Consider the following 15,640-nt stretch of genomic DNA (forward strand, 5'->3'; position numbering starts at 1 on the left):
CACGCAGTGACTCCCCATTTCACTCAGTAAAAGCCAAAGTCCTTACAATGGCCTATCAGGTTTTACCTGACTGGCCCTCTTTTGTCTTTGACCTCATCTCCTACTCTGCTCTAGCCACTGTGGCCTCCTTGCTGTCCCTTGAACCCACCAAGCACACTCCCATCTCAGATCCTGGGCACTTGGTTTTCCCTCTACCTGGAAAATTCTTCCTCCAAGATAAGTGCGTGACCTTCTTCCTCACTTCCTTCAGTGTTGGCTCAAATGTCACTCAGTAAGGCTCTTCCTGACCACCTTATTTTTTTTCTCTACCTCTCCACTATTTACTTTTCTCTCCACTTACAATGTAAGCTCCATGAATATAGAATTTTTTGTTTTGTTCACAGTCCCTAGCATTACAGAGTTCCTAAGACATAGGTACTCTATGAATATTTGAATGAATAGATAACAGACTGCAGTTAACTGGAATATCTTGAGGCTGCAGGCTGCTGCTATTTCTCTAGGCTCCCTCAGGATACACTGTGCTAACCAGTATTACTCATTTTATTCCCAGGGAACAGTGGTTTGGTAGAATCCTTTTCTAAATCCCCTTTTCAGGAAATTTAAATTATAAATTGGTCATTTACTGTTGTCATACAACATTATGTTGCTGACTTTCCCACTGATTATATTCCTTTTAATACATTTTCTTCCAGCACTTGGCCTCTTTTTTGTTCACCGTTCACAGCCTTATTACAAGGCTGTAATAATTCTCTTGGAGAAAAATAAAAAAAGATGTCTCGGTTTCATTTAACATTCTCTTAAGTTTTAGGTAAATCTAAAACAAAAGGAAAAAAGTCTGATTCGTAATACTCAGGCCTGTTGAGTACATGTCATCTTAAGGGAGCTGAATATTATTTTTCACATGAGTCCAGAGTTTTAAGACTTAAAAAAAAAAATCCATCTTGCTCATTTCAAACGCGTTCTACAGAGACCTCCTAGGTTACCAGGTGATTGTTTTGTGGGGGAAGTGGCAACTTGTCTTCAGACCTTTCGGGGTGTGGGAGTTTGCATGCTCTGCATACAGAAGGAATTCTAGAAGGTGGGACTGCACCACCCACCCTCACGCACCCCTCACTTGCGGAAACCTTTGCCCCCCCCGCCGCCCCGACCCCTCCAACCCCCACCCAATAAGGGCTCTTCGCAGGGAAGTCGCCAGCTCCAGATCCAGCGGCTTGACACCTATTGTCCCCGTTTGGACGTCAAGCGACTTCGCCTGAAGGACCCTAGCTTCGATTTCGCCCAAAACTGCAGGCACCGCTCTGGCAGCCTCCCGGGGGCCGTGCCGAGCTGCACCGGGCGGCCGCGCCCCAGGCCAGGGGCTTGGGCAGGCCGGGCGGGAGGCCGGGCGGGCCCTTCCCCGCAGGCGTTCGCGCCGGGCAGCCCGAGCGGCCGCGAAGGCCCCCGCCCGCCGCTTCTCCCGCCCCCTCCGCCCCAGAGGGCTGGGTGCCTAAGTCCCTCTCGCTCCCGGTTCTCCGCCTCACTAGCAGCGGCTCTCGGTGCAGCGGGGACCGGGCGCAGCGGCCTGTGCCCAAGGAGCGCACGACACTGCTCGGAACGCACCGCCACCTTTGCCCCCTCAGCCGCCCACTCGGGATCTCCAGCGGCCTCCGCGCGTGCACGGTGAGCGCCACCCCGGACCAAGGCGCTGAAGGGGAAGCGGGCCGCTGCCCGGAGTGTCCTTTACCTCCGGATCGGCTGGATTTTCGCGAGGGGCTCGCTCCTCAAGTCTCCCCCTCCCCCACCCCCCGGTCATTTCCAGTGCCCTTCTTCACCCTTCTCCGCCCCGACCTCTCTCTTCCCTCCCTTCTTCGCAGGGCGGCGAGAGCCGGCCCTCCCCGGTGGGGACCGTTGCTTTGGCCGTTGGCGGCTGGCCCTGCGAGGCCCCGCCCCCGGCGCGAGCCTCGGTGCCCCAGGGCGGGTAGGCCGAGCCGGCAGCCCGCGCGGGGGAGGGGCGGGGGGCGGGGCGAGGCCCGTCCGGGCGCCCCGCTGGCGGGTCGCGCGCGCGCCCGCGGCCCCTTCCTGCCCCGGCGGCGCGCGCCGGCCCCGGCCCCGGCCCCATCCCCGTCCCCGCCCCCACCCGCTCGCGCAAGCTCCCGCCCGCTACGCGTTTTGTCCCGCGTCTCGCCCCGTCCGCCGCCTGACTCGCCACTCTTGTCCTTCCTCCCGTTTTTTCTTCTCTCTTCTTACGGTCTCAAGATGCCCTCGGCCACCAGCCACAGCGGAAGCGGCAGCAAGTCGTCCGGACCACCACCTCCTTCGGGTTCCACCGGGAGTGAGGCGGGGGCCGGGGCCGCCGCGCCGGCTTCTCAACACCCCACGACCGGCACCGGCGCTGTCCAGACCGAGGCCATGAAGCAGATTCTCGGGGTGATCGACAAGAAACTTCGGAACCTGGAGAAGAAAAAGGTGCCACGAGTTGGCGGGGAAGGGGGGGTTTGATGCTCCGACCCCGACTACCGCAGCCTTCACTCTCCCCGTCTCAGACGCTTCCCCTCCACCCGGCCCCCAGCCCCCAAGCCCGGCCTCCCCAGTAAACCGGAGCTCCGTGCGCAGAGAGCGGGCTCCGCGGGGAGGTGCTTGTCACCTGACCCTGACCCAGACGCGGCGCTGGCCCCCAGGTCTCTTTATGACTCTCCTCGTGCTGGGGGCCGGGCCCTTGGTCTTTGGGACTGGGTTGTGTGAGGGTGGGGGCCTGTGCCGTCGCCGGGCGTAACTGTGCGATGGATGCCCCTCTCTCCGTGGCCGAGGCCCCATTTCTTCGAGGGGTCAGCGGGGGAAAATGAAGAGGTCCCGGGGTGGGGGGCGTTCAGGGTCCACCCGACCGCCTCGTGGAGTTGGGGTGGCCTGCGTCCTGTATCCTTGGGGCTTGTCCGCTCCGTTACCAGGTACTTGAGGCCTGCGCCGTGGCCCCTCTTATCCGTTGGGAGGAAAGTGGACGGAGGATGGCTTCTCCATCCGGCCCTTCTAGAGGAGGTCTTCGATTTGCTACTCCCGCCCCCATCTGACGGGCGCCCTTAACGTTGCCTTCTTTGTTTCAATTGTCTGGGTGCCCCCGCGAGCCTCACGCTCCACTCGATCCCGGGAAGATTTTTTGCAGCGGCTTTTTGTTCCTCTGGGACACTATAAAGAGAGATGGGAGGGAGGCTGTACCGATCGGGACTCGGGGGAGGGGGGGTGGGTCCGGGTTAGACGGAGGGGCTCGCTGGGTCTCTGGGCACATGGAGAGCGCGTCTAACATGGCGGCGGCTGCGGGGAGAGGGAAGAGCTTTACAGGAGCTGCATTGTGAGCACAAAGCGAAAGCAGAGGGGGAGGGCAGAGACCAGGCAGCGGCCCCAACTGGCCTCCCTCAATCCCCCACCAAGAAGAAAAATCGAGCCACACCCACAATTTTTTGGATTCAGTGTTCAGCCAGTCTAGGTCACACAGTGAGGTTTGTCTTCAAGTTGGCCTTTTGTTTTATGCTTTCAGCGCAGGACTGTGCCAGCTCAGTTTAGAGGGACACGTGTGTGTGTGTGTGTGTGTGTGTGTGTGTGTGTGTGTCCTTCAGTAAGGTTGGAGGTGGAAAGGGAAAACGAATCAGTAGTACAAAAATGGGGTAATTACATCTGTGACTATTAGGCAAACTTTTGCATTTTACCTTAAGAAAATAACTTTCATTTAATAGGTTCTGCTTGTCTGCCTCTAGTAAAACATTTATTACAGCATCTTGAATTTTGAAGAAGTCATTTTAAAATGTTTAATTAGCCAGACACCTAATAGTGTTACTTAAGATGTTGAGATCGTAACTACTTGGCTAAAATTTGGGCTCTGGGAAATAACTTGAAGAACACTGGTGATATTTAGGCCTTAATTATTTTAATTGCGTGTTTAATGATTCATTTTACATTTTGGGGGGAGTTTTAAAACATTTTTAGAGTTTTAAAATTCTGTCTTTTGTGTGGTTTATTATAAATGATTTAAATAGTAGATTTATCAGTATTAACAAAGCAACAAAAGCATTTTAATTGTTAAGAAACTGCATTCAAATGTGTAATAGGAAAAGCACGCCCAAGACCAGTGTCTTCTGAGTCTGCCATCTGATTTAGTTTTTGTAATCTGTATTTGAAATTGAGACTTAGGTACCTTTTAAAAATATCTTAATGCAGCAAATAATCCTCTCAATCTGGTTGTTGCTTGAATGGTTTTTGTTTTCAGAATTCCTAAGAAATCTGTTTTCTTCTAGGGTGGGAATCAGAAGATAAATATTAATGATGTAATATTTTAAGTGTGGACATCTTAATATAGATATTTATATTTTAATGGCTGAAAAACGATTCTTGTAAGGTGTTTATAATAAAAATCAAGCACTGATTAGCAGGTACCTTAGTTGTGAGGTGGCTGTTAGATTCTAGTATGCATCTGAAAAAATTAGAAATCTAGTTTCATAAGCCCTGTGAGGCCCTGAACCATGACTGGTCATTCACATGTATAGGTTTGTATTACTGTATATTGCCTACCCCCTCCCCCCAATTATAGAGGAGAAAGTAATGTAATTATTATTGCAGAGATTATAGACTAGGCTAGTAAATACTGAAAAATTCCCTTGTAGTGATGGAGATTTAACGTACTACACAAAGTAAGAAATGAATTTCATATCTTCTGTCTTCTCAGTGTTTGGTTGCTAGATAGCGGAAATGTCAAATGACAGTTAAGTGAGGCGTTTTGATAATAGACTGAGCCACATGTTAACTAGTTGAGTTGACAGTACTGATGTTGTGACTTAATTACTATTAAAACTATAGGTTTTACTTTTTGAGAAACTCAAGGCATTTGGGTTTTCCTCTCAGCACATCTAGTTACTAGTTTAAATGGAATTTTTTCTATATCTAGATGAGTTACTGTATGAAAGGATTTAACTGTGCTTCATTTTTTAACAGTGAGCATTTCTAACACACCTAAAGTAGGATTTACTTTACAAAGTAGTTTTGAACCTTTTTAGAAATGCTTGTGGAGTAAAGGAAGAGACTATTTATAACTGGATTCCTTTTTACTTCAGTTCCTTAAGCAAGTTATATTTGAGTAGTATTTTAGTTTTGACCTTTTCATAGGAGCCTTCTGGACAAAATGCCTTTTTCCAGGGATTCTAAAATCAAGTATTCTGATAAAAATTATTGCTTGATAAGTAACATCACAACGAGACATAGAGAGTTGGAATAATTTTATTGCACTTCATTGAAAAAACAAAGTTATTTGTTAATTTTTTAGTAAGTTGAGCCATTAGAGGAAAGCTAAGCATCTGTCCAGTGAGAATGCATGCTTAGCTTTGATGAAATATGATCCTATTATGTAATGCAACTAAATGGCCTGGTGGTTTTTTGAAATTTGGGCTTATAAAGACTTCATGAGTGTTTAGCATAGAGAAGAAATGCAGCTGTAATAAAAAGTCAAGTGTAAAACTCCATTCACCAATCTTTCACCTGATTAAAGGACAAGTAATAATGAATTGAGTGATTGCCTAGTTTTCTTCATCAGTTTCTTGGCATAGAACTGGGCCCTAGGCTATGCAAGATGATATTTTGAAACCAGGTCTTAATTTTAACTCAAGAGAGAGCTCATTTATATGGTAAGATGTAATCAGTTTTGATGTAGAATAGAGGACGTTTTAATAGATGACATTTAAAATTGTTGTACTCTTTTCAGATACATTAAGTTCAGACAGTGGTGACTTTGGGAGGTGAAAGATTAATCAGTGTTGTCTAACACAATGGCCTGGCAGTTTTGTAACCAATAGGTGACCAGAAGTGATAGCCAAAGTATACTGTTTTTCATACTTCCTAACGTCTTTTTGCTCTTTATATCTTTGCAGTTAACATTATTCTGAAAAAGGATGCTATCAGTGTTAGAAAGGATAACATTTCTTTCCAGAGCAATGCAGTATGCCTCTATTTAGAATTTTCAGTGCAGCTGTTGTACAGAATTCTTTTAAGTATTTTGAACAAAAGCATTCATAATTGTTTTATAAGCAAAATCTTTTCTTGGGGATAACATCTGAAGTTTTTGTTGACAGTTAAAATCTCTGATGTGTTGGTTTCTCCATTGGTTGCATGAACTATTCCTCTGCAATGCAGAGGGCAAGATTACTATGTTTTGCCTTCACCTTGTCACAGAGAAAAAAAGTATAATGCTTAATTTGTTTCTCTCTGCCTGTCTGGGTGTGCTCTGTGAGTGTGTGACATAGAGAAGTGTTTAAAATTTGGATTTGGAAAGGAAAAGGTGTGAATTCCATCATGTGATAACATCACTACCTTTTCCTAGAATGAGAGTAGAGTCCTAAGCATGATAATGAGAATGTATTGTCTTAACCTGGCCATATTACTTTACTCTAGGATCATTCCCATGTGGCAGATATTTCTATCAGAATACATTTTGTGTGACTTAGAGATTAAGCATACAATTTGTCATAATTTTACGTAATTAATTTCTTAGTTTAATTACGTAAGAGGCTAATTAATTACTAGGCTAATCCTAGATGAGGATTAGCCTAGTACTACTTCATCTTTAAAAAAAATTAATAAATACTTACAAAAGTTTAAACTTAAACAATATGGCCTTAATTTTATTTTCATACTATTACAGAATCTAAGATATTTTAAGAGCTTAAAGCCATCTGAGAATTTATTCCAATTTATTTTACAGAAGAGGAAATTGAGATGCTCATGTAAAATGACCCAGGTTGAAATGGGTGAATTCCAAGGTCTCTTGTAATGTTTTAGAGGGATAATTAGAATTTGTAATGCTCTGCAACGTAAGTGTAATTTTTCATGTTTAAGCTGATCCTGTAGAACCAAGTAAAGCCTTTTACTTCAAATACTTTAATGTTAAGAGTTCCTCTGTTTAAAAACGCTGAAAGCAAAAGAAAAAACCTTTCAATTTTTTCTTTGATAGACCTTTATTAACGTCTCATTGTTAAATTTGTGTTTGTAGGCTGTCTAGGTAATGGGCTCCAGCAACTAGCAGTACAGCTGAAGTCCCATTGTACCAGGTATCACTGAGACATCCCTATTGTTGTAATGAAATGAACTCTTAAAGTTTAAACTCTGAAGTTTCTCTTTGTGCTTAGGTAAGCCCCAAATGCACATTTGCCAGTCTCCTCAAATTTGGTATGTTATAGACCAGAAGATTTGGGGATAGCGTCACCAGTAGAGAAATCAGAGGTGTGTCAACCTTTACATCTTAATTCTTGTCTTGCAAGCTTCTGGATATTTTTTAATAATTGGTTTCTTTTGGGGGAGGAAATGAATAGTATGTATGCAGTAGAGATGAATGAGAGGAGTAGCAGAAGAGAATGTCAGCCAAAGTTGGAATTATAAGGTGCTTGACTTCTCATCTTTTTATTTCTCCCACTAGCTATATACCAGTGCTTTTGTTGGATAGAGCATGAGTGTAAAAACATAGATGAAAGAGACCTTATTGAGCAGAGTTCAGAATTGGTATTTCCTGGGGAAAGGGGAAGGTATGCTTCTTGACCATGCAGTCTGCTTCCTTTAACTTCTGGGCTACCCATTGTCTGTACGCTTCCTTTACATTTTTATATTGCCTTATGTTCTTACCTTATGTATTTTTCTAAATAGGTGGTAAGCTCCTGGAGGGCAGAGACTATTACTAACATCACACCGTGCCTTGCATCGGGCATATGCTAAATCAGTATTTGCTAGTTTGGGTAAATCATTACATAGAAGTATTTGTAGCTTCATCAGTAAAACCGTGTTAAAATGGATTAATCCATGAGGGGGAAAATGCTTTTTGTACATTTTGTACTGTTTACTTGCACTGTTTTTTATTGAAATGGGATTTTTCCTGAAGGATTTTTTTAAGTGAGTAAAGTTGATGAGTAGGCAAATAGGTTGGTATTTGAACCATTGTAAATTATTAGAAATTTCATTGCATTCCCCTTAATACTCTTATCCACACATAGAAATAGCTGAAATATACTTTAATCATTGGGAAAAAAATCTTTGGTCTCCATTTTAAATGAATTACAGTTCACATCTTTCTACATTTATATACTCCCACCAGAGTATATAAACCAGTTGTACCAACTCATCCTAATGCGTAGTTTGGTTAAAGCAACTAATAATTCAAAAGACACTTGTTAAGATTATCTATGATCATTTGTTTTTCTCTTCTTTTTTTTTTTGATCATTTGTTTTTCAAATGCACAAGCTTTATTTAGACTTTATAAGAATATAATTCAAAGTAGGTGATGCTGAAACTCTTTAAACTTTTTCATTTTCCTGCTAGGGTGCTTCCATTCATTCAGATTTAACTACATATTTACTGCCATGGACAAGGAATGAAGGTTTTTACAGAAACTTTTTTTTTTTCTCTTCTCAGTTGGACAAAAATCTTGTCAAATTAAACTCCTGGTTAGTTATCTGCCTGAAAAATTATCTTACAGTGGGACCTTAGATAATATCTAGTTTAGCATCCTTTTTCTGTTCTTCAGTGTTCAGGAATCCTGCAGTCTTGACAGGTATTCATTGAGCTTCTGCATTAATCATTCTTCTAGGGCCTGGTAGAATGCTCATTTTTCAGTGAAAGTATTTCATTTTTGGACAACTCTTTAAGTTCATGATGTTAGAGTTACGTCCCTGCCACCACTGTTTAATACTTTGTTTTCTGTAACAACTCAGACTTCTGCATGTGAAGGTTTCCAGCATTTGAAGAGAGCTGTTATGAATCATCAATGGATTGTACTGTATGTTCTCTCTACCTCCCTTTATAAATTGAAGAAACTTGATTCTTACTACCTTTCCTGTCTTCTATGAATTTTACTAACAACTAAGTCTCAGTTGAATTGGTGGAAGGTGAATTGGAGGCAGGGTCAGCTGCCTACCACTGTGTGGGCAAAGTCAGAACTGATGTTTCTAGGTGAAGAACAGGAATGCAGGGATTGGGGAGTTGAAATAATGTGTAGAAGGGCCACTGAAGATTATGGGAAGATGAGAGGAAGAGAAATCTTTCTCTTTCTGTGTTTCCATTCGTCATTCTACAGGTTCTTTCAATACTACAGAAGTGATTTATTTGGCCTGGAGACGTAAAATAATTTAAGATATAGCTAGGCGTTCTTACCACTTTTGTTATTTTAGACTTCATTTTTAAGTATTCTGCCTCAGTTTGGAGATCCCCTTAATTGAGAACAAAAGTTACATAGTTTCCCAGATAGTGGAGCTAAAGATGTTGTCTCTCCTAATCTTCCTTGTTGTGACTGTTTACAGTTGTCTAGTTGAAGAATTTTTGGTTTTTTGGAGTCTGTCATCTCTTTTGCCATTTCTTTTGAACTGTTCAATTTAAAAATATTTTAAAAATTATCCATCTGTGTAATTTCTTGGTTATCACAGGCAGGAAGTCTCTGGAGAACAGCTATTTTGGATATTTATCTTATGGCACCCTCATGGCACTGTAGTGAATTTTTTTTTTTTTTTTTTTTTTTTTCCGGTACGCGGGCCTCTCACTGTTGTGGCCTCTCCCGTTGCAGAGCACAGGCTCCGGATGCCCAGGCTCAGCGGCCGTGGCTCACAGGCCCAGCCGTTCCGCGGCATGTGGGATCTTCCCGGACCGGGGCACGAACCCGTGTCCTCTGCGTCGGCAGGCGGACTCTCAACCGCTGCGCCACCAGGGAAGCCCTGTAGTGAATTTTTAAAAAACATTTCAATAAAGTAACTTTGGTGGTGATGAAAAAATCTTTGGGAAGAATGGAGGATCTGGGTGTACTGTGATTCTGGAGAAGGAAAAGGAGGAAAACAGCAGCAGGAGGGCAGAAATGAAATGTAGCGGTGACTGGAATACAGAGTGGGCAAGTGTTGAGGCACACATAATTTTTCTGGGATATATGACCTTAGGCAAGTTATTTAATTGCCCATTCTTTCAGTTTCCATTTAGATGAAATATGATTGATAATAGTGCCTCCCTGATACTTTAAATTTGAATGTGGTCTGTCACATAACAAACACTGTCAACTATTATAGGCAACAAAGAAACAGGAGAGTAGGACTGGACAGCACTTGTTGGGACAATTATTTCTTAGTACTACATGACTATATAGTCTTTTGACATTTACTGGGTAATGTCTGTCCCACTGCTATCCCGTGGTTCTGCTTTAGAGACTCTGAATAGTCTGGAAAATGGCCTGATTTTTTATCTTGCTCATATGTGGTGCTATAAATGAATTTTTAATACATTCAGGCTGCTCAGTAGTTGAAAAAGAAACCCTAAATTGAATTTTCAGTATAGATATTTCAAGATAGAATCTAAGAGGGCAGGTTTCAGTTATATCAATATTGTGGTAGGCTTTCTGATTAAGATATCTGATGCTAGAAAAACGACTACATTCTCCTGGAAAAAAAAAACCTTAATATTCATTTTATGTGGATGATATGAGTAGAGAAAGAATTTGTCTTTACCACTTTATAAGTTAGGAACCACAAATTTGTCTTTACCACTTTATAAGTTAGGAACCATGTTCTAGCTTAGGGAAGAAAAAAAGCTGTGTTTGTCTGGAGTCCTTCACTCCTGTCTTTGCCTCTCTGTTTTTGTTGTGGTTAATGCTGGATCTGTCAGTTTGACAACCAAGTCCTTATTTATGTAGTGACTAAGTTCATACTACCAATTTTAACCCCAAATGAACAATTTTTCTACTTGTATTTAATGCATAGATCTTTATTTTGGCTGCACAGAGGTCTTTTTGCATCCTTTTTTGATGACAGTATTCCATGAAGATGTGTACTATGAAGCTGAGTTTCACAGAGTAGCTGCTTTCTCTGTTTATTTACCTCTTAACCTTCCAGTTATTGCTGTGTGACAGATTACTCCAACACTTACCTCATCGCATCATGAGCACAGAAGATGCCTGTCAGGGATTCAGACAGGGCATGCAGCGGGGTTGACCTGCTCTATGATGCCTGGGGCCTCAGCTGGGAAGACTCAGCCTTGTTTACTCACATGTCTGATGCCTGGGCTAGGATGACTTAACACTAGGATTGCTGACCAGAATTCTTACATGAGACCTGTCTTCATGGCTTAGCTTCCTCATAGCATGGCAGCCTCGGGGTTATTGAACTTCTTATATGTTAGCTCAGGATTCCAAACATGATTGGTTTTAGTGACCAGCAAACAGGGCAGAGATGCAGTGCTGTTAATGACTCAACCCTGGAAGTCATACGGGATTACTTCCACTGTACACTGTTGGTTGGCATCCACTCAATAAAATGGCAGAGGAATTGGATTAGTTCTTAATGGGGAAGTGCCAAGGTCACATTGTAGAACAGTACGTGGGAGCCATCTTTAGAAAATGTAATCTGCCATAGATCTCTGGGTTAGATGAATAGTAAATTTCCTATTGTGTAGAAAATTGGAGCTTTTCTGCTATAGGATATCTTGTCCTAGGATAATATAGATTCATACTCAAGGATTATTATAGGTGAAGGTCCTGACAATATCCTGAAATCTAACAATCTTAACATCTTTTATATAGCACAAGGTTTTAATTTTTTATTATATGTCTATTGCAGAATATCTAAGTGTACAAAAAAAGGAAAAAGATTCCACCTATAATTGTACCACTCAGGTACCATTCTTAACATTTAAAAAAATCTTTGTTTTTCATATGTATATGTGTGTGTGTGTGTGTATATATATATATATATATATATATATATATATATATATAGGCATTTTTCAGGAGTTTTAAGTTCTCGAGACATTAAATAACAAAGTTAAAGCTAGGTATAGGGCTTCCCTGGTGGCGCAGTGGTTAAGAATCCTCCTGCCAATGCAGGGGAGGGACATGGGTTTGAGCCCTGGTCCGGAAAGATCCCGCATGCCACAGAGTAACTAAGCCTGGGCACCACAACTACTGAGCCTGCGCTCTAGAGCCGGCGAGCCACAGCTACTGAAGCCCGTGCGCCTAGAGCCCGTGCTCTGCAACAAGAGAAGCCACCACAATGAGAAGCCCGCGCACCTCAACGAAAAGTAGCCCCCGCTTGCCACAGCTAGAGAAAGCCTGCGTGCGGCAATGAAGAAGACCAACGCAGCCAAAAATAAATAAATACATATTTTGTTTGTTTGTTTTGTTTTTTTGCGGTACGCGGGCCTCTCACTGCTGGGGCCCCTCCCGTTGCAGAGCACAGGCTCCGGACGCGCAGGCCCCACGGCAGTGGCTCACGTGGGATCCTCCCGGACCGGGGCACGAACCCGCGTCCCCTGCATCGGCAGGCGGACTCCCAACCACTGCGCCACCAGGGAAGCCCAAATTTATTTTTTTTAAAAAAAATCTAGGTATATAAAACTATCCCTTGGGCTTCCACTGCGCCACCAGGGAAGCCCAAATTTATTTTTTTTAAAAAAAATCTAGGTATATAAAACTATCCCTTGGGCTTCCCTGGTGGCGCAGTGGTTGGGAGTCCGCCTGCCGATGCAGGGGACGCGGGTTCGTGCCCCGGCGGAGCGGCGGGGCCCGTGAGCCATGGCCGCTGAGCCTGTGTGTCCCGAGCCTGTGCTCCGCAACGGGAGAGACCACAACAGTGAGAGGCCCGCGTACTGCAAAAAAAAAAAAAAAAAACCCCAAAAAAACCAAAAACAAAAAACTATCCCTTGTGGGATATGTAGGACATTCACTGTGTATTAATGTCCTGATCTAGCAACAGTTTCCTTGAAAAATGTATAATACCATAAAAAGGGAAGATAATAAATGCAAGGTCTAAGCTAATAGTAGTTTTTCTTTTGCCTGGTTGCTAGAATTTAACTGTGTACTGACACTAAATTTCAGGCCCCCCTTCTGTCTGCATATCTTCTATTTGTATATTTCTAAATAGTGAAATGCAGATTATAACGCTGTTATTACATCCTAAATCATAATTAAAAGCAAATCTTAACTTGTTTTTTATTTCTTAAAGAAAAATAAGCCTACCCTTTTAAAAAAATGAATGAACTGTCTTTGTTCCATCCTCAGAGTGTTTGAGGCAGTTGAGCTTATCTTTTGCACATGGGGTTAGGCCTGTCATATCAGTGTAAAAATCTTGATTTTCATCTGGTAGACTTGAATTTTATATGTGTTTAGTTGGAAGCTTGTTGATTGTGTAAATAGTTCACCTAAATAAAATTGGATAGTTTCATCATCCTTTAATGTTTTAATGATTGTATTGATTTTATTTACCTTCCGTATAACTAAGGAATTGTGATAGGCTGTTTCATTTAGGGTAGAATGGCTATGAAAGTTGACTACTGTCTTTTCTGCCATAAAGAAAATGGATCATTTGACCTAAAACACCTTTCTAGCGTTGCTTTTAAACTTGTTTCTGTGCCTCTGAATTTTATCAGACCCTTACTTTGTATTTGGTTTCTTCATTATTTTATTATTGCTAAGGGTAAAGTATTATATATGTTTGTAATTTATTGTGATTATTTAAAATTTTATTTTATTTTATTTTTTAAAAAAATATTTATTTGGCTGCGCTGGCTCTTAGTTGTGGCATGTGAGATCTTTGTTGTTGTGTGCAGGATCTAGGTCCCTTACCAAGGATGGCACCCCGGGCCCCTGCATTGGGAGCATGGAGTCTTAACCACTGGACCACCAGGGAATTCCGCCCGCCCCCCCCCCCCCGCCCCTCAATTTAGATTTCAACTTATTAAAACAATATCTGAATTTTTAACTGTGCTTCAGTACCTGAGTATCTCCGCGGGGGGTGGGCAGGGGGTGCTTATCTAATAGTAGTAGCCTAGGAAACCTCCAAAGTTTTCAACTTAGGGGTGGCGGGGAGGGAGATGACCTTGAACCAGAGGCTTAACTTCTTCCCCCCACCCCGCACGTTAATGACATCTGTGAGAAAATAATAAAAGAAAAGCTGTTGACTAGTGTACTGTGCCTGTAGGTGATATGATAGCTTGAAATTATTTCAGTTCAAGGGAAATGAATGAGACATATCAAAGACAATATGCATGTGTGTTTATTCAGGAAAAATAAACTCTTTTATGTCACTTACATGAATTCTTTGGCAGGGGGAGGGAGGGACAAAAATTTAACACTTAATAAAATGTCTGATATGCTCACTTGGGTGTACCTGGGATTTTCACCAAATTGTGGCCCTCACTTATGTGGATAAGTATTATATGCCTGGGCCATCTGATGCATATCTTTTTTGAGAAACCTAAAAAATAAGCAGCGTTTTTTTCATTGGCTTATAATAACAGTATTTGGTATCATTCAGCATGGCTGGGGTATTTAAATTCATTTTTTAACTCACAATTAAAGCTATTTTATATACTAACTTAAACTGTAGTATATCTAAAAAGTATATTTATAGCAAGATTTGAGACAAACTTAGAGAATTATGTGGGTTTGTTATTTTAGCATGGTTAAGCTGGTATATACTTTCAGTATGGAATATAATTTTTTTTTCTTTTAATATAGGGCAAGCTTGATGATTATCAGGAACGAATGAACAAAGGGGAAAGGCTTAATCAAGATCAGCTGGTAAAGATGTTATATTTTTATTAAGATTTTATGCTCATTAATTTTAATAGGAAAATTAATTTTGTGTTTCTTTGTGTTTCCAGTAAAGTCGGGTTCTTTCTTTGTTATTTTAGGATGCTGTATCTAAGTACCAGGAAGTCACAAATAACTTGGAGTTTGCAAAAGAACTACAGAGGAGTTTCATGGCATTAAGCCAAGATGTAAGTAAAAAATAGCATATGTTTATGAAATATTAAAAATGAGGAGGGCAGAAAATTTTGTCTCTTCGAGTTTTAATTCTTGCATTACTGTTGATAAGCTTTCTGCAAGGGGGAGAGGATTGGATCCAGTTATATCTAAGATGCTTTCCAATTCTGTAAAGTTTAGTGTAACACCTGAAAGATGCCTTTTAAAAGGACTGAGTTTCATATATGACAGACATGTATCGTTGGTTTAAAAAATTATTTATGCAGATATAACAGCCTTCTGTATATACGGGATCTTCATCCAAGGATCAAAATCCTAGGTTGGTTGAATCTGCGGATACAGAGTGTGGACTGTAAGGGACTTGGAACATCCATGGATTTTGGTATCCACGGGGGGTGGGGTGGGGGGTGGTCCTGGAATCGATTCCCCTTGGCTACGGAGAGATAACTGTATAAACGTGATAGACATTTATCTTCCATGTATTCCTTATGCCTCATGACTATGTTACAATCCCGTTAACTATCAGAAAATAAAGAAACCTGTTGATATAATAGGTAACTACTTTCTCCATAGAGATCTTAAGGGATGCGGCCGACTAATATATTGCACTTGTATCAACTCTTGATCCAACAAAGTGGTGTGTTTTTCCCCAAACATCTTTTGATGTGACAGAAGCCTTTGGGAAGAGGATAAAATTAAATATGAACAAAGTCAAATAAGTTGTTGAAAGTTGAGACCAGAAAATTGATATCCTTGTGAATTAGTGTTAGCTTATTTGGAGAAAGGCTTATAACAACGTTGAAATTTAAAGTTGTCTCTGATTTGGTGAAATGAATAAACAAAACAGTTTATTATGTGATGAGAGACAATGCAGTACAGAGATGAAGAGTTCTGATTGGAACCAA

General features: G+C 42.0%; 1 protein-coding gene across 2 annotated transcripts in view; it reads left to right on the forward strand.

Moving 5' to 3' along the window:
* Nucleotides 1–1,480: 1,480 nt before the first annotated feature.
* Nucleotides 1,481–15,640, forward strand: part of CAPRIN1 (cell cycle associated protein 1) — a 38,433-nt gene continuing 24,273 nt past the window's right edge. Inside the window, exons 1-4 of one of the 2 annotated variants that reach the window (XM_060018678.1) lie at nt 1,481–1,659; nt 2,236–2,445; nt 14,487–14,549; nt 14,663–14,749. In XM_060018678.1, the coding sequence (XP_059874661.1) occupies nt 2,236–2,445; nt 14,487–14,549; nt 14,663–14,749 (360 nt within the window). In that variant the 5' untranslated portion in view covers nt 1,481–1,659. The remainder of the gene's footprint in view (nt 1,660–2,235; nt 2,446–14,486; nt 14,550–14,662; nt 14,750–15,640) is intronic. The other variant, XM_060018677.1, reaches the window with a different exon arrangement.

The sequence above is a fragment of the Delphinus delphis genome, chromosome 8, assembly GCF_949987515.2.
Source record: "Delphinus delphis chromosome 8, mDelDel1.2, whole genome shotgun sequence".
Taxonomy (NCBI): Eukaryota; Metazoa; Chordata; class Mammalia; order Artiodactyla; family Delphinidae; genus Delphinus; species Delphinus delphis.